Genomic DNA, 18,865 nt, shown 5'->3' on the forward strand with positions numbered 1-18,865 from the left:
TGAAGAGGCAGTTAGCAGCTGGAAATACAGCTGTTTGACTTAGATCAATGTATCTTAGAGCAGCCTTCCAGTGCCTTAAGAGGGCTACAGGAGAGCTGGGGAGTGACTTTTTATGAGGACTTGTAGTGATAGGACGAGGGGCAATGGCTTTGAGCTGGAAGAGACAAGCACTAGACCAGAGATGAGGAAGAAATTCTTTACCATGGTGAGACACTGAAAGAGGTTTCCCAGGGAGGCTGTGCATGCCCCCTCCCTGGAGGTGTTCGAGACCGGGTTGGATGAGGCCTTGCGCAACTTGGTCTAGTGGGAGGTGTCCCTGCCTATGCCAGGGTGGTTGGAACAAGATGATCTTGAAGGTCCCTTCCAATCCAAACTATTCTATTCTAACCAGGCAGAGAGGGACCTGGGGTACTGGTCGATGGCAGGCTGAACATGAGCCTGCAGTGTGCCCAGGCAGCCAAGAGGGCCAATGGCATCCTGGCCTGCATCAGGAACAGTGTGGCCAGCAGGAGCAGGGAGGTCATTGTGCCCCTGTACACTGCACTGGTTAGGCCACACCTTGAGTCCTGTGTCCAGTTCTGGGCCCCTCAGTTTAGGAAGGAGGTTGACTTGCTGGAAGGTGTCCAGAGTAGGGCAACAAAGCTGGGGAGGGGTTTGGAACACAGCCCTGTGAGGAGAGACTGAGGGAGCTGGGGTTGCTTAGCCTGGAGAAGAGGAGGCTCAGGGGAGACCTTATTGCTGTCAACAACTACCTGAAGGGAGGTTGTGGACGGGTGGAGGTTGGTCTCTTCTCCCAGGCAACCAGCACCAGATCAAGAGGTCACAGTCTCAAGCTGTGCCAGGGGAGGTTTAGGCTGGATGTTAGGAAGAAATTCTACACAGAGAGAGTGATTGCCCATTGGAATGGGCTGCCTGGTGAGGTGGTGGAGTCACCATCACTGGAGGTGTTCAGGAGGAGACTGGATGGGGTGCTTGGTGCCATGGGTTAGTTGATTAGGTGGTGTTGGATGATAGGTTGGACACAATGATCTCAAAGGTCTCTTCCAACCTGGTCTGGTGTATTCTGTGGTTCTGTTGAGTCCATGAATAAAGACTGAGGTTCCCAGTATGGTGGTGTGGGGTTTGTTCCAGTGGTTTGGGCCTGTTGTGGATTTGGGATCTGCTATTGCCCTGTTCTTGACCCAAACAGGATCTTTTCATCAGCTTGTGAAGAAGGGTGAAGATAAAAGCAGATGTGTCTAGAAGCAGATTAGTGATGGTGTTGTGAAGGCTGGGGTGGGTCTGTAGGAAGAGGTGTTCAAGAAACACATGGATGTGGCACTTGGGGACATGGCTTGGTGGCCAGGGTTGTGTTGGGTTGCAGGTTAGACTCGATCTTAGAGGTCTCTTCTAACTGAAACAATACTGTGATTCTAAGCTGTGTTCTTATTTTGCAGGCTAGGCTAGGTCTGTAGGAACATTTATCATTCTTGTTTAATATTTTTTTTCCCATCACACTGGGATGGAAGAAACCTGTTTGAAGTGCATTTGTTAATGAAAGCTCAAATATGAATTATATATTGGGAAAACTCATTAGACCTCCTAATCACCTGCCTGCTAAGGGTCTAGTACATGGAAATCAATCCAGGAAAGCTGTTTTCATCTAGTCTCCAATTGCAGACTGATACTAATTGATAACCCAGACATCAGAGCTCGCCATTTTTATCCCTGCATCGCCTACTGAAATGTTTGCCTGGCCAGCAGCAGCAGGAGGGATGAATGTTTGCTTACAGCCTCATGCCCAGTGGTTTGTTGGTTTGTTACCATCTGCCTAAGGCCTGTGACAGACCTTTATATCCCCTTATCTCCCTGCTCCTTGGTTGGGGATTGTTTGATGGCAATTACTTCTTTATTGCCACCTCCAGAGATTAATTGTGGTGAAGAAATGCTGGTTGTTTGCAAGGTTCAGTCCCAAGGGCACTGGAGTCACTTTAAAGTGGAGATCCTGCAGGCTTTTCCTTTGCTCTCCTGCTCTTCCAGCTGCACAGGCTTGGTTCAGGAAGTTCAGCTGGAAGAATTTTCCTTCCTTCCTTGGTTTTTGGTGGTCTTGTTTGTTTGTTTTGGGGGTGTTGCTGGTTTTGGTTTGTGTTTGGGGTTGTTTTTTCCTGTTAGGCAGAGGGGGAGTGCCCACTTCAGACTCCTGAACTAATTACATGCGTGCTTAGCTCAGGAGCAAGGCAGCTATTCCTCAGCCTTACTGGGGTCACTACAGGCTGCACTGCTGCTCCATACTCATACCCCAAACGAACCTCTTTTGATGTAAGTCCTACTTTCAGGAGATCCACAGCCCTATCTCCATTACCCCTTTCAGCAGGGAGAGCACACAGTTAGGATGTTGCTTTGATAACCCATTCTCATGTGCCAACTCTTACAGGTTGTCCAGGGATGCGGTTGAGGCCCCATCCCTAGAGACATTCAGGATCAGACTCAGTGTGGCCCTGGGCAAACCTGATCTAGTTGGAGGTGTCCCTGCTCACTGCAGGGATGTTGAGCAAGATGGCCTTTGAGGGCCTCTTCCAACCTGATGAAGCCTGTGATTGATGGTCCTCAAAAGCCGGAACTGAGAATTGAGGTTTAGGTTGAAAATAACTTTGGGCTTTGAAACGTGGCTTAGTTTCTGGGTACTGCTGATGTAAATGAATGAGTTGTGTTGTTGCATTGAAACAAGTTGTGGTGGTGGTTTGTTTTTTTCCTGAAGTCTTGGGACATCTTGATTGGCTTTCCATGTGACTGTTGTTTTATTTCTGTTCTGTTTACAGCTGATATTATTTCAACAGTTGAATTTAATTACTCCGGTGATCTTCTTGCAACGGGAGACAAAGGTGGCAGAGTGGTTATATTTCAAAGGGAACAAGAGGTCAGTGCCTTGAAAAACAGAAGTGCTGTTACTCCACTCTTCTTGTGTTGCACAGCCTCACCTCCTCATGCCCTCAACTTCACCTAGTGGGGTGGTTTCCTCAGAAGACCCAGAGCTGGCCCATTTCTAAATGTTATGGGCTAGAGCTGGTGGGTTAGTTTGAGGGTGGTTACCCCTCTTCAAAACAGAAAAGGTCCTAAAAGTACAAGTGGATTCTTTCTATGTGTCCCTAGCACTTGAGATATATATATATATCCTTGATCTGTGTTCCAGCTTCTTTACTTCTGTCCCTGGTATGCTCAGGATGATTTTGCACAGCTAACTGCCTTTGGGCTCTCTCCTAAACTTCACTGTTGGTCAGGGTGACCTAAGCCAAGTGATGATGCTTTTGAAGAGAATATCAAAACATTTTGTAAAAGGATGCAAGTTGAGCTGCAGGGTGGTTCAGAAACTGAAGAACGAAGCTCTGCTGTGGTTTGGAATCCTGTGAGTCCCAACCAGCAGGAGCAGCCGCTTCTCCAGGAACACTTGCAGTTCAGGAAGCCCTGAATGGGAATTCAGTGTAGAGTTAGTTCCCCAGCTCCCTCTAGAGTTCCCCAGCTTTTCAGCTGGTTCTCTCAGTGGGATTCAGTTGGGTGACAGTGCTGGAAGGTTTATCAGTGCAGATGCATCACTGAGCTTTTGATACCCAGAGACAGGGCCTTGGTAAAGTGCCTTAAATGCTGAAAAATAGCAGTGGTGTCTGGGAGAAATCTGGGATTGTGTTCCTCAAAATCCCTATTTGACATGTCAGTGCTCACCCTCTCCTCCAGCACTGAAGAACAGCTTTCTCCTTTCCTTTGAAGAGCTGATGAAAATTGCAGCCTTTGATTTTTTTTTTCAGCCTTCTCCTGAATCAGAAGTACCAAAACTGATGATGGGATTTGAATTCAGCTTGCTTGTACACCAAGAACACTAACCTTTAGATGCTGAGATAATGCTCAGTTACCAAACAGCCATCCCATATTTTAACATGGTAGAATCATAGAATGGGTTTGGTTGGAAAAGACCTTTAAGATCATGGAGTTCCAGCTATTATCTGACTCTGCCAAGGCTGGTGCTTGTGTTGGTGGTCCCTCAGCACCACATCTCTGCCTCTTTGAAACACTTTCATGGATGGGGATTCAGCCACCTCCCTGAGCAGCCTGTTCCAGTCTTTGAGAGCCCTGTCACTGAAAAAGTTTCTTCTATCATCCAACCTAAACCTCCCCTGGTGCAGTCTGAGGCTATTTCTTCTTCTCCTGTCACTTGTTACCAGGGAGAAAAGACCAACCCCCCACCTGGCTCCAACCTCCTTGCAGGGTCTTTTGCATTTCCACCTCACTGTGAGTCTGTTTATAAAACATTTTGACTTAACCACTTCGAGTTTAAGGATTTGGAGAGGTAATGAAATGAAAATGCTTCTGCTGGAAAAGCAGCTGCAATGTGACACTGCTACACCTAGACAGCTTCTAGCTCATTTATCATTTACTCTGCTCACTGAAGTCAGGCATGGAGAGATCAAGGTCAAAATTGTCCACCTGCTCAGGATCTCTGACTGTCCTGATGCTTGTTTGGAGTGGAACTATTATTGGTTGGCTTTCAGCTGTTAGTGCTCAGTTGTTCTGTAAGTCAAACCCCAGCTGTCATTTAATTTCCTCAGTGTTAAAGGGAAACAACAGACTCTTCTCACAAGAATGTTCAACTGGCTCCTTAGGAGCACCTGCAACCTGCAGGGAAGAGCTGAGCACAAGGGCCATTTGCCATGTGTAAACCTGCAGAGTTTTGTAGTGGAGGAAAAAAACCTAGACCAAGTCCCCCTGGACCCAGTGCTGGTGAAGTCACACTTGGAGTACTAGGTCAGGTTTTGGGCCCCTCACTCCAGGAAACACACTAAGGTGCTGGAGCAGGTCCAGAGAAGGGCTGTGGTATTGGTGAAGAGTCTGGAGAACAGGTCTGGTGAGGAGCAGCTGAGGGTATTGGGGTTGTTCAGCCTATAGAAAAGGAGGCTGAGGGGAAACCTCATTGCTCTCTACAACTCCCTGAAAGGAGGTTGGAGCCAGGTGGGGTGTGGGCTCTTCTCCCAAGGAACAAGCAATAAGAAAGAGGAAATGGCCTCAAGTTGCACCCAAGGAGGTTTAGGTTGGATGTGAGAAGAACATTCTTGACTGAAAGGGTTCTCAGATTCTGGCCCAGGCTGCCCAGGGAGGTGGTTGAATCCCCAGCCCTGGAGGTGTGTAAAAACCTCAGAGATGTGATACTGAGGGATGTGGTTTAGCCCCAGCCTTGGCAGGGTTAGGGAATGGTTGGACTTGATGATGGTCTTTTCCAACCAAAACAGTGCTAGGATTCTGATCACATGGAATTGGTGGGTTAGGAGCCAGCTAACTTCAGCTCTTTTGAATCCACCTTCTAAGCCCCCATAGGATCTCCTTGTTGGACAGCTTGCCTCTGCAGCGCTTTCCCCTGCTGTGTTCCAGGGGTACACGCCTGCTGTATGGAAAGATGTATTTTGCAAGGAGTCTCTGCACTCTTCTGCTGCTAAACTGGGTGCAGTATCAAATAACAGTGTAAAATCCATCAAAATCTGTGCAGAGTTTACTTCCTAATTGCTAATTTTAGTAGCTGGTTTATATGTGCAGTTCTTAGTGACCTGAGTAACCTCCGCTTCCAAACCTCTCTGTGTCTCCCTGCAGAACAAGAGCCGTCCTCATTCCCGGGGGGAGTACAATGTTTACAGTACCTTTCAGAGTCACGAGCCTGAGTTTGACTACTTGAAAAGTCTAGAAATTGAGGAGAAAATCAATAAAATTAGGTGGTTACCACAACAGAACGCTGCTCACTTCCTGCTGTCTACAAACGGTAAGGACGCTTGGCTTTGGAACTCGTGATGCCGTGTGGGTGTTAGCAGCTCACCTGTGGGGGTTTGGTTTGCCTTTTCTTCCTTCATTGTCTGCAGATGTGTTTTAATTGTCATTGCTCTGTAAATTACTGATTTATGGATGTGAAAGTAATGGAGCAGCAGCAGAACAGGGCTCTGTTCCACACACATACTGCCCATGCTCTCTCCATTTACGCCATGTGGGTTTGGGACATGCTTTAGTGGTCGTGGAAGTGTTGAGTTAGATGGTTGGACTTGATCTTAGAGGTCTTTTCTAACCTTAATGATTTTTTGAGTCTGATTCATGTCCAACCTAAACCTCCCCTGGTGCAACTTGAGTCCATGTCCTCTTTTCTTATTGCTTGTTCCTTAGGAGAAGAGTCAGGACTGTCAGTATTTCACAGTAAGGTCTCTGCCCTCCCTAGGATAGTTGTAGTGCCTCTGTTCCTGAAAATGGAGGGCTTGGGTAGAAGGTTGGACTTGATGATCTTAGAGGTCCCTTCCAACCTTAATGATTCCATGATAGGTTTTGTATAAACAGATTTATAGATTCATAGGATGGTTTGGGTTGGAAGGGACCCTAACGATCATCTAGTTCCAACTCCCACCCTGCCATGGGCAGGGACACTTTCCACTAGACCAGGTTGCTCAAGGCCTCATCCAGCCTGGCCTTGAACACCTCCAGGGAGATTGCCACTGTGCCAAGCTCTAGCAGAAGTGTGAGCTTGGCTTGATTCACACAGATTATTGAAAGCTTTCTTTCTTTGTGGGGAATTTTTAATTCAAAAAGAAATAACAAAATTACTAAACCCAGTTTGGAGTTGAGGCACTCTGGTTGCAAGGCTCCTTGTGCTTTGCCAACCCCACCACCACCTGTGCTCTGAAAAGCAGCTGGTGGAGTCACTCTAGAGGGCTTTATTGATACCATTTCCCCTCTCTGCCTGAGAATACATCAAAGCAGTACAAAAAATGGCAATTGCAAGATTTGATGCACTTGGGTTTTATTTCCTCCAGGGTGTTAGTGGTGGTGGTTAGCTGTTAGGGCTGTTCCACTTTGAGGCATCACAGAGCAAGCTGGAAATGTGAATGCAGAGCTGCTCATGGAAAAACTTGCATTCCTTTTCAGAGGAATGCATTTATTCCTAACAGTTTGGCTCTCTTTTTGCTTTGTACTTCAATGACTGCATGAAGGGCTGTGATATCTTATCATAGTATCATGATTTCTGTCTGCAGGACTTTGACACAAAAATAACCCTATTTTGAGACCATACTTACCAAACTCTAAGCAGTGTTTAAACCATGCCACCTCACATGCTTTAAAAATAGATAGGATGGGGAGGAGAGGTTTGTTTTCAGCTAACTAAGGACTGACTCTCGGTGCATATCTTCTGCCCTGGGAAAGATTTTCCCTGGCAAGAGCCTGCCTCTGGACATGGAACCCTGAAATAACCATTATTTTAATTACTCCCTGCTTTTTGGATGTGGCACCCTAAAAAGAAGTTATTTTAATCACTCACTGCCCTTGGCTGCCTCGTAGCAGACACCTGGGACAAAGCTGGGTTTCCTGGAGGGAGGTAGTGTAAGGAATTCATGGCTTTGTTGGGGTTTTTCCCCTAGCATTTGTCTGTTAGAGCCAATTTAGATAGTGACACAGGGCCTGCTGATGGATTTTGGTAATTAGTGTGGGAATCCTTCCTTGGAAGGGTCACTTTGTGCAGGCAGAAACTTGTGTTCAAGCCAAACATTACAGCAGAGTTCAAATGGAACCCAGCTTTTTTTTTTCCTTCTCCATTTACTGGTATTTCCCATCTCTACCCTCCAGGTGCATGTCTGCTCCATTTCTGGTTTATTTTTCATGCATGAATTCTGTTCAAGAACATAGCTGAAGGCAGGGAGCTTAAACACACACAGGGAGGGCTGTGCCCTGTATTGCATTGTTCTTACAGGGCCCCAAGCAGTGGGAACCCAGATGGATCGATAATATCCACTCTGCTGACCCCTTCCCACCCCACTCCCCCCCCTTGAGTGGTTTCCTTTTTGAATTGAATTCATTCTCAAGCATGTGAATTTCTGCTTTTAGATAAAACTATTAAATTATGGAAAATAAGTGAAAGGGATAAAAGAGCTGAAGGTTACAATTTAAAAGATGAAGATGGAAGACTTAGGGATCCTTTCAGAATCACAGCACTGCGGGTATGTCTCTCTTTGAATACTTCCACCTTTTATTTGCATGTCCTTCTATCTATCCACTACCAAAATGTTTCACTGACATGTGATTTAATAAAATGCTGCCTTGATCAGGGTCACTTCCTGCCAAATGGAGACAATTCACTATGTAAATAACTACTAAAGAAGGTTCTGAGGCAAAACCTGGGGCAGACTTCCACGAGTCCTGTGTTCTGTTACATCGTACTATTAACTTCCCAATTCTTTTGGTGGTTGCTCTTTTCCTTGGAATAGCTTAGCCTGAATTCCAGATCCACTTCCAGTATGTTGGTTTGGTTGTTTTTTAATGAGCCAGTTGAGTTTTGTTTCATCCCCCTCGCTGCATTCAAGCTGTAAGAAGGTGCACTGGTTTCTTGTCAGTGAGGAAAGGTGGCTGTTCCAGCCTGAAGAGCTGGCATTTTGGAGTCTCTCTGGCTGGGGCTACACTGCTCTCTGCTCTTTTTATGGAAAGCACAGACTTAGCCTTAAAATAGTCTTAAGTGCAACACAAAGGAGAGCAGAATCATTTCCAAGACCTCTTACAGACTGAGTTCTCTTCCCAGCAGAGGACAGTGCTGCAGGGCCTGTGCCAGTCACCGGTGAGGACAAGTTAGGTGCCCAGGTTAACATTTACATCCCCTGAGTGCTGCTCTCTGGCACTGGCAGGGTGAGTCCTCCTTGCCTCAAGGCAAATGCCACTTTAGGAAGAACTTGGCTTTGATTGTATTCATAATGTTTATTTTTTTCCCCCCATCAATATTCACAAAACCACCTTGAAGATCATCTAATTCCACCCCCCTGCCATGGGCAGAGACACCTTCCACTAGATCAGGTTGCTCAAGGCTCCATCCAGCCTGGCTTTCAACACTGCCAGGCTTGAAGCCTCCACAGTGTCTCCAACCAAGCTGTTCCAGTGCCTCACCAGCCTCATGGGGATGAATTCCTTTCTAACCTTGCTCACCTTCACCTTGTTCAGTCTCTTGGGTTTTTTATTAAGAGCAGGAGTGAAGCAGTGGGCAGCTGGGTAGAGAGAAGGTGGTTGTGTTAGATGGAAGCATGTGGAAAACCTAATGCCTATTTGAAGAGCCTGGACACTTTTCCATTTGCATAGGGGTGTGGTGGTAGGGTCAGTGTGCCACATTTGGCATCATTGAAAGAAGGAGCTCAAGAAATCAAATCAGGTGGGACTGGGATTTTGCTTGCTGGTGTTTTTTGTTGTTCCCATGAGCAGGACTGGAAGGGAGGTTCTGGCTCCTTGCAGAGCCAGTGCTTTTCCTGAGACTTGCAGAGACCAGATGTTGTGGGGTTTTCTTGGGGTTCTTTGCCCTCCTTGTGCTCAAGCTGAATACTGAGCTGAACACATAACCACACTGGAAGTAGATTTTCCTCTTCCCCTGGCCAGTGTGGGAACCAAGATCTGAGTGTTCAATGAAAACATCTCCAACCAAGGAACTAAATGAGAGTTCAGTGCCTCAGCCCAGTGGCTGGATGGAGGTGCAGATGGAATTTTGGAGTCTAGTCTTTACCCTCATGTAGGAGTAGACTTACCCAGCTAGAAACATGAAGAGTCCAGAGTGTGGCCTGGTGATGTCACAAGGTGCTGCTGGCTCTGCCACTGCAGGAGGGTGTTAGCATGTTCCTTAAGCATGTTTAGGAGTCATCAGGCTGCGTGGAAGCAAGCTACACAGAGCCATGGGACAGGGAAGGCCCTATCCTGCAGGCCTCACCAGGCACTGCATCTTGGATCAGGCAGGGTTTGGTTTAGATCAGGAGGAAATTCTTCCCTGTGTGGCTGGTGAGTCACTGGAACAGGTTGTCCAGAGAAGCTGTGTAGGCTATAAGCCTGGAAGTGTTGAAAGCCAGGTTGGATGGCTCCCTGTGCAACCTGGTTTAGTAGGAGCTGTGCCTGCCCATGGCAGAGGGCTGGAAGTGGGAGATCTTTAAGGTCCCTTCCAACCCAAACCATTCTGTGATCTTCCAAGAGGGACTGCTGGGCTGAACCAATCCTGAGCAACCATGAGCAGAAAGGAAGCAAACCTTGCCTGGAGTTAGCTCCATCTGCTGAAGTGATCAGGTTTTAGAGATGTAAAGTGTGTGTGCCTTGGGCTTGATGGGCTTGGCTTGCCTGTGGTGCTGCAGAAACACAATCCCCATGTGTTTGTGAAGAAGCAGAGGAGGGGAAGCAGCACTGGGGAGATGCAGCCTTGCTCAGAGCCTATGGCATGTCCAAGCACCACTTCTGATTGCACAGATGAGCTTCTCTTTGATTTCCCAAGCACACCAGAAGCTCTCATGAGGACAGAGAGGAAAATTGCCTGGTAAAAAGGAATGGATTAACTGAAATCATTACAGCTGGATGTAAACAGGCTGTGAGATATAAACACAGAGAGAGTGATCACAGAGCTGGGTTCATTGCTGGTTGTTCCAGGAAGAGCAAGTTATCTGGGACACTGTCATACCTTCTCTCTTGGCTGGATGATGTAAGGCAGTGTTCTCAAGTTGTGTGTGCTGAAACAGCCTGGGGTGCACTTGGGCAACCTCAAACCAGGCACTTGCAGCTCAATGAGGAGGAGGAGCTAGAGGGACATTTGGTCCACTTGACTCTGACAAAGCAGGTCACCCATTAGCTCAGCTGGCTGTGGGAACAGGACAGCCTGAAATCACTGTTCACTGAACAAGTGGGGGCTGGTTTTGGCCACCTGGCCTGTAAGCACTCCCCTAAGGTCTGGGGATTGTTTTTTAGTACTTGTTTCAATGTCCTCCTCAGATACCACTACAAACATACCACATGTTCCTGCTGGATCAGGTCCAGAGCTGCTGTGTTTTGAGAGCTGACTTCTGCGGAAGGCAGGGCCTGAGGTTTTGGGTTGGTAGTTTGCAAGGTCAACCTTCATAGAATGCTTGCTCCTTTCCCTTGTTCAGTGGATTTGACAAGTGCTGAGTCACAAAATCGAGGCAGGGCCCCGTGGTGTGCAGTTAATTGATACCTTCTGACTCAGAAATCTGCTTGAGGCCAGCACTGACTCTGCTTTCTCCCGTCCCAGGTGCCGATACTGAAGCCCATGGACCTCATGGTAGAAGCAAGCCCCAGAAGGATATTTGCAAATGCACACACCTACCACATAAACTCTATTTCAGTAAATAGTGATCATGAAACTTACCTGTCTGCAGATGACCTACGAATTAACCTCTGGCATTTAGAAATCACAGATAGAAGTTTTAGTATCCTTGGTTTGTTCTCTGGGGCACTGGGCTGTGGCTGAGCTGGGGATGTGTAAAAGAGATCACTTTAATGTCACTGGTGAGAGCAGGGCGTGGAAGCTAGGGATTGAAATACAGGATTCCAACATGGTGGAAGTTGGAAGGCACCTCTAGAGATCATCCAGTCCAACCCTCCCTGATGAGCAGGGGCACTCACAGCAGCTTGCCCAAGATCACAATGGCCAGCTGAGGTTGGAATCTCTCCAGAGAAGGAGACTCCACAACCTCTCTGGGCAGCCTGCTCCAGTGCTCCAGCACCTTCACACCAAACAAGTTTCTCCTGCTCTTCAGGTGGAACCTCCTGGGTTCCAGTTTGTACCCATTGCCCTTTGTCTTGTCTCTGGGCACCACTGACAAGAGCCTGGCCGAGCCTGGCCCCTGGTGCTTTTAGTTGTTGCTGAGCGTTGATCAGATGCCCTCTCAGGCAGCTTTTCTCCAGGCTGAACAGCCTCATGTCTCTCAGCCTTTCCTCATCAGGCAGGTGTTCAAATCCCTTCATCATCCTCATAGCCTCCCATGGATTTTCTCCAGCAGTTCCCTGCCTCTCCCTGGGGAGCCCAGAACTGGACCCAGTACTCCAGCTGTGGTCTCACCAGGGCAGAGTAGAGGTGGAGGAGAACCTCCCTTGACCGCGATCATTTTTCGTCGATGAGCCTTGGCTGTGCAACGTTAGCTGCCTTCACCAACCCCTTCCCAGATATTGTAGATATCAAGCCTGCCAACATGGAGGAGCTGACAGAAGTGATCACTGCTGCAGAGTTCCACCCCCACCACTGTAACGTCTTTGTCTACAGCAGCAGCAAGGGCACCATCCGGCTCTGCGACATGCGCTCCTCAGCCCTCTGCGACAGGCATTCCAAATGTAAGTGGGGACCCTCCCTTGGCTTCCTTGCTTTCTGCTTCTGCCAGACACAGTGTGCAGGTGCTGCTGAGAGAGTTCTGCTTGTGGGTGAGGGGTGGGAGCTGGGTAGAAAGGACCATTTGAATTGTCTTGTTCCAGGCTGTCCACAAGCAGAAGTGTAGCATGAGGCAGCTGACCATCTGACTCTGCTCCTGTTTACTGCTTCATGCATTATAAACTGGTGGGAACAAGTGCTTTGGGCGCCAGTGAGCTCTGTCTTGTGGCCAGAGGCAGGCTTGGTGCTTCTCTGATCCTCTAAGGTATCTGCTTACCAAATGCCAGTTCAGGGCAGCTGAATTCATAATTATAGTTTGAGTTTGAAGGTACCTTAGAGAGATCTACCTCCAAACCCCTGCCATGGGCAGGGACACCTTCCACTAGACCAGGCTGCTCAAGGCTCCATCCAGCCTGGCTTTGAACACTGTCAGGCTTAGAGCCTCCACAACTTCTCTGGGCAAGCTGTTCCAGTGCCTCACCAAACTCATGAGGAAGAATTTCTTCCTCACATCCATCTTCTTCCAGTTTGCAACCATTACTCACAAACCACAAGACTGGGTAGGGTTTATTATGGTTTTAACTAGTCCTGTGGGGTGACCCACCACACTGATCCTTGCAGGTAAGCCTTCTGTAGAGCAGGTGAGGTTTTCTTCCTAGTGGGGGGAAACCTTTGTGCAACAGGAGGTGTGGAGTGCTCAGGCACTTCATCTCATGACTAAATTACTTGGAAACACTTAACTGCTTGTCACTGAGGACCATCCTGTTGAAGGTGGCCCCTCAAAACTGAAACAAATGGTTGTGGGTAGCTTCATAGTATCATCCTATCAGTCAGGGTTGGAAGGGACCACAAGGAGCATCTAGTTCCAACCCCCCTGCCATGGGCAGGGACACCCCACACTAGATCAGGCTGGACAGAGCCTCACCCAGCCTGGGCTTAAACACCTCCAGGGACGGGGCCTCGACCACCTCCCTGGACAACCCATTCCAGGGTTTCACCAGTCTCATGGTGAAGAACCTCCTCCTCACATCCAGCCTGAATCTCCCCACCTCCAGCTTCATTCCATTCCCCCTAGTCCTATCACTACCTGAGATCCTGAAAAGTCCTTCCCCAGCCTTCCTGTAGGCCCCCTGCAGATACTGGAAGGCCACAATGAGGTCACCTCGGAGCCTTCTCTTCTGCAGACTGAACAGCCCCAAAAGCATGCAGATTGGATTTTGAGTATGGAAATGGATATTTCATGGCAGTAGATTGTGTGGTACCACTGTGTTTGGATCTAGAGAGAAGTGTGTGGAGCAGTAGTCTCAGGAGGCCTGGCTCATGTGTTAAGATGCTGTGCTTGGGGTGTTGCTGTCCTCACCTAGTCCTGCTCACCGTGGTTTGTAGACCAGCTGTGATGCTTGCTGTCCCCATCTGCTGGTTGTTAACTCTTTCTTTTTTCCCCTTTGATCCCCAAAATGTGTGAACTGTAGTTTGCTGATGCTGTGCTCCAGCTCATGTTGGAGACAGGCATCTCCCAACCTGATGTCCAAGGGGAATAGCAGTGCTCAAAACGATGCTCTCCGAATGGAAGCGTTTAACAGCAGGTGTAATTCGCGAGAAGCCAGTCTGTTGCCTTGAAAAGTTTTCCAGAAGATGTTGCAGCTGTGCAAAACCTGGTGTTGGTTTCATTTGCAATTGTGTCTTCTGTCTGCAGTCTTTGAGGAACCCGAGGATCCTAGCAGCAGATCATTTTTTTCAGAAATTATATCCTCCATCTCTGATGTAAAATTCAGCCACAGCGGGCGCTACATGATGACCAGAGACTACCTTTCTGTTAAAGTCTGGGACCTCAACATGGAGAACAGGCCCGTGGAGACATACCAAGTACGGTGTTCCAGTTCCCTTAGCCCTTTTGCCCTTCTCTTCCTTTCCTTGGTACCTGACAGCAGTGTTTGTGTTCCTGGAAGGTTCACGAGTATCTCCGGAGCAAGCTGTGTTCCCTCTACGAGAACGATTGCATCTTCGACAAGTTTGAATGCTGCTGGAACGGTTCTGACAGGTGCCTGGGGGTTGCTTGGCCCTTGGGGGGTTGGCCTCTGGTGTTCATAGATTCATAGATTGGGTTGGGTTGGAAGGGACCTTCAGGGTCATCTGGTTACACCCCCCTGCCGTGGGGCACCTCCCACCAGCCCAGGTTGCTCAAGGACTCATCCAGCCTGGCCTTGAACGCCTCCAGGGAGGGGCCATCCACAGCCTCCCTGGGCAAAACCTGTTCCAGTGCCTCACCATCCTCACTGTCAAGATTTTTCTCCCTAATGCAGTCAAAATCTCTCTTCCAGCTCATTGCCATTGCCCCTTGCCCTGTGACTACAAGCCCTTGTAAAAAGTCCCTCACCAGCTTTCTTGCAGGCCCCTTTAAGGTACAGGTTGGCCCTTGGGGTTGCTTGGTTTTTTCTCCCTCATCATTAGGAATTTGGTCTCTAGCTTTGAAAGCTACAAGCAGTGCTTAACTGAAAGGGTGTAATTAGTTATGTTCCTGTCAACTGGCTCTGGAGCTTCTCCTTCTCCACAGAGCTGCTTTCCAGCAGGTCACCCCTCAGCCATACTGGTGCAGGGGGTTATTCATACTATCATAGTATCAGTCAGGGTTGGAAGGGACAAGGATCATCTAGTTCCAACCCCACTGCCATGGGCAGGGACACCTCTGCAGGGGCAGGACCCTACACTTGTCTTTCTTGGAAGGAACCACCAAAGGTCAAGCCCAATCCCTCTGCCAAGGCAGGTTCACCTAGAGAAGGTCACACAGGAACATGTCCAAGTGGGTTTGGAATCTCTCCAGAGATAGAAATTCCACAACCTCTCTGGGCAGCCTGCTGCAGGGATCTGCCACCCTTAAATTAAGTTTCTTCTCATCTTTAAATGGAACTTCTTGTGTTCAAGTTAGTGCCCATTGTCCCTTGTCCTATCACTGAGCACCACTGAAAAGAGTTTAGGGCTCTACAGAGGTGCCATAGGCTCCTCTAGAGGCTCCATAGGCCTCTAGAGAGGCTCCCACTGTCTATATAGAGGCTCCATAGGCCTCTAGAGAGGCTCCCACTGTCTATAGAGGCTCCATAGGCCTCTAGAGAGGCTCCCACTGTCTATAGAGGCTCCATAGGCCTCTAGAGAGGCTCCCACTGTCTATACAGAGGCTCCATAGGCCTCTAGAGAGGCTCCCACTGTCTATATAGAGGCTCCATAGGCCTCTAGAGAGGCTCCCACTGTCTATATAGAGGCTCCATAGGCCTCTAGAGAGGCTCCCACTGTCTATATAGAGGCTCCATAGGCCTCTAGAGAGGCTCCCACTGTCTATATAGAGGCTCCATAGGCCTCTAGAGAGGCTCCCACTGTCTATACAGAGGCTTCATAGGCCTCTAGAGAGGCTCCCACTGTCTATACAGAGGCTCCATAGGCCTCTAGAGAGGCTCCCACTGTGTGTATAGAGGCTCCATAGGCCTCTAGAGAGGCTCCCAAGGGCTCTACAGAGGCCTGGTCTATGTAGAGGCTCCATTAGCCTCTGTAGAGGCTGCATAGGCCTCTATGAAGGAAACCTTGGTCAATATAGAGGCTCCTTAGACCTCTATAGAGGCTCCCACAGGCTCTATGGATGGTCCCATTAGCTCAATATAAGCTCCATAGGCCACTATAGAGGCTCCCAAGGTCTATATAGAGGCTCCCATGATGTATATAGAGGCTCCCACGGGCTCTACGTAGGCTGCATAGGCCTCTATACCTCGAATTTCCTGGGGGGGGGGGGGGGGCCCAGTTCTCTCAGCTCCACCCAACTCTCCAACCTCACGAGCTCAACCTTCCCTCTGCTTCCAAACAGCGCTATCATGACTGGATCTTACAACAACTTCTTCAGGATGTTCGATCGCAACACGCGGCGGGACATCACCCTGGAGGCTTCCCGGGAGAGCAGCAAACCTCGTGCCATCCTCAAGCCGCGCAAGGTCTGCACGGGGGGCAAAAGGAAGAAGGATGAGATAAGCGTTGACAGTCTGGACTTCAACAAGAAGATCCTCCATACGGCGTGGCACCCCATGGAGAACATCATTGCTGTGGCTGCCACCAATAACTTGTATATATTCCAGGACAAAATTAACTAGAGATGACTTTTACTCCGGGACACAGTCGTCGTCTTACATAGTTAAGCTCAGTTGTTTATCTGTCCAAGAGAAGGCCTTGTTGTCCTACCAGTGAAGAACATTGATGCACTTAACTTCCCTTTAGCTAAAGGAGAGGATCTGGCCTGGTTTGTTGAGCTCCTGGGATGGTTCTGCCTTCGCCCGGGGGTAGGGAGTTGTCGCTGGCAGTTCTCTGGGAGGAACCCTCAGGAGGCAGAATCGATGGACAGTGCTCAAGAAGGCCGCCACTCAAATGTATTTATTTCAAGTCTGAGCCTTCCTTTTCAGTTTATAGACCAAAAACCAACAGAAAAATTGAACACCCATGAAGACAAAGTGGTCATCAAAATGTCCTTTCTCTCTCTTTCTCTCTCTCTCTCTCTCTTGCTCTTCTCTCTGCTGTAATATTTGGGCCTTTCAGAACATATATCGTGCTTGATGCCTGTGAACATTCCTCCTCTGGCCTGGTGTCTAGGCTTAGGTGTTTTTACCTTGGAGCACTTAGGTAGGTCTTGAGTTGGGTTGATAGACAGGTTTTTTTCCATGACTTATTTACTCACCAACTGTATCTATAACCACACCTTCTGGGGGGTGGGTGGGGGTAGGGGAGAGGGGAGGGGGGGTGAAGGGAAACAAAGACAAAGAAACAAAACAAAACAAAAACAAAACTAAACCCAAACCACTTAAATAAAAGAAGGAGCTCTCCAAAAGTGTTTTTAAATCCAAAGGGATGTATCCAGTCTTTTTATTTTTCTACTGCATGGAGCCAGGTTGGGCAAGTTCTCCAGGAGCAAGACCCACCAGGCTTTGCCCCAGTCCTTGGAGGTTTTGTATTCCTGTTTTTTATTGTTTAATTATGTTTTTTTTTTGGGGGGGGGGTTGGGGAGAGGCTGCTTAAAGCCCCACACTTTTTTTTTTGGTGTGTAGTGTTTCAAACTCTTGCCTTGGGAGTTTTCCCAGAGCCCTTTGTCCCTTCAGTGCTGGGCTCTTTGGGGTTGGGGTTTTTTTTTTGTGTCAAAACGCTCTCTCTGTCCCCAGCAGGAGGTTGGAAAGGTCCCTGGCACAGACCATCCACAGCCTTAAGCAGAAAGCGTTGGCCACCTTGCAGAGAAGGGAGAGCACAACCCTTGGCAGATTTTGCTTCTTTTGAAGGTAACCTCTCCCCCCCCTCCCCCCGCCCCCAGCTTGTTTTGATGCCTCTGACGGTTAGGTAGAGCCAGACCTCACGTGCATTACTGTTTGTTAACCTTGGGAGCCTCGGTGGGGGCGATGGGGGCGATGCTGAGCGCTCGGCCGTGACCGTTGGGTTGTCACGGCGGGCTTCAGCCGGCAGGGAGAAGACGCAAAACCCTCGACGATGCCAAGCACCTTCCAGCCTGACCAGCACCGGCCGCTGGGAGCTCGTGGTGGCTCCAACTCCGTCCTTGCTAACGTTTGTTTTTTAAGCCTTAGGTACTTTGTTCTTCTTGTTGGGGTTGGTTTTTTTTTTTTTCAATTCTTCTCGTTATTACTGATTTTTGTTTTCCAAAGAGGCCTAAAATGCACCAACCTCCTCCTCCTCGTGCCGCTCGGGGCCAGAGGCTGCTCCTTGCAGCGCCCCGCTAGTTAGGTGTCGCACTCTGACATGTGCCTGCAGATGAGGGACTCTGTCCGAAACCCAGGGGTCCCTTGCTCAACACCTTACACCTGCAGGGGAGGAGCAAAACACCTCCATCCCTCCTCCCCTTGGTGGATGCCCAGCAAGTGCCACCCCGCAGCGGGCTCCAACTCGCCCAGGTTCCACAAGCAACGGTTCAACCACAACCCAATCTGCTGTACCTTGGTTGGGAAGCCGTGAAACCGGGGGAGGTGTGGAGCTGCTGGGTCACCGCGGCGACCCCCTTCCTCGCCCACCTCCTCCTCCAGCTCACTCCGGGACTGTACATACTGTTCAGTTATTTTGACCAAAAAAAAAAAGTTGAATTAATAAATTTTAAATGTTTACTTGGCCTTGCTCTCTGTGTTTTGACAACCCCTGCTCTGCCTGGGAGGAGAGGCTTGGCTGAGGCCTCCCCCTCGGGAAGGGTCCTTGGGGGCTGGAGTTGGTTCTGAAGGTTCTCTGCTGCTGCTCAGTGGATTTATCAGTGCTGTCTAGTTCTGGTTTCTTTCTTTTCAGGCAATGTGAGTGGAATCTGAGTGCAAAGAGAAAAAGGTTTGGTGGAATCCATGCTCTCAAACACGAGTTGCTTGCTTGTACCACTTCCCATTAAACCGGTTTTGATCACTGCCTCGTATCTAAAAACTGTCCCTTGGATCAAATGGTTGTGTTTTCAGATACTTCCCTTGACTCCTGGGAGCAGCTGCACTGCTCACCCTGCATGCTTAACCTCCTTGCAGGTGGAACATAAGAAGTTCCATCTAAACAAGAGGAGAAACATCTTTGGTGGGAGGGTGCTGGAGCCCTGGAGCAGGCTGCCCAGAGAGGTTGTGGAGTCTCCTCCTCTGGAGAGATTCCAAGCCCAGCTGGACACTGTGATGCTGGGCAAGCTGCTGTGGGTGCCCCTGCTTTAGAAGGAGGGTT

The 18,865-nt window shown here is 48.9% G+C and overlaps 1 protein-coding gene across 1 annotated transcript in view; it reads left to right on the plus strand.

Moving 5' to 3' along the window:
- PPP2R2D (protein phosphatase 2 regulatory subunit Bdelta) overlaps positions 1-18,288 on the plus strand; it is a 32,411-nt gene extending 14,123 nt beyond the window's left edge. Inside the window, exons 3-10 of the mRNA XM_068140233.1 lie at positions 2,799-2,896; positions 5,611-5,776; positions 7,876-7,988; positions 11,045-11,222; positions 11,959-12,123; positions 13,854-14,023; positions 14,107-14,198; positions 16,008-18,288. Of these exons, the coding sequence (XP_067996334.1) occupies positions 2,799-2,896; positions 5,611-5,776; positions 7,876-7,988; positions 11,045-11,222; positions 11,959-12,123; positions 13,854-14,023; positions 14,107-14,198; positions 16,008-16,287 (1,262 nt within the window). The 3' untranslated portion in view covers positions 16,288-18,288. The remainder of the gene's footprint in view (positions 1-2,798; positions 2,897-5,610; positions 5,777-7,875; positions 7,989-11,044; positions 11,223-11,958; positions 12,124-13,853; positions 14,024-14,106; positions 14,199-16,007) is intronic.
- The last annotated feature ends 577 nt before the right edge of the window (positions 18,289-18,865 follow it).

This window comes from Melanerpes formicivorus, unplaced genomic scaffold, assembly GCF_026170545.1.
Source record: "Melanerpes formicivorus ecotype bairdi unplaced genomic scaffold, bMelFor1.0.p_v2 SCAF_6, whole genome shotgun sequence".
NCBI lineage: Eukaryota > Metazoa > Chordata > Aves > Piciformes > Picidae > Melanerpes > Melanerpes formicivorus.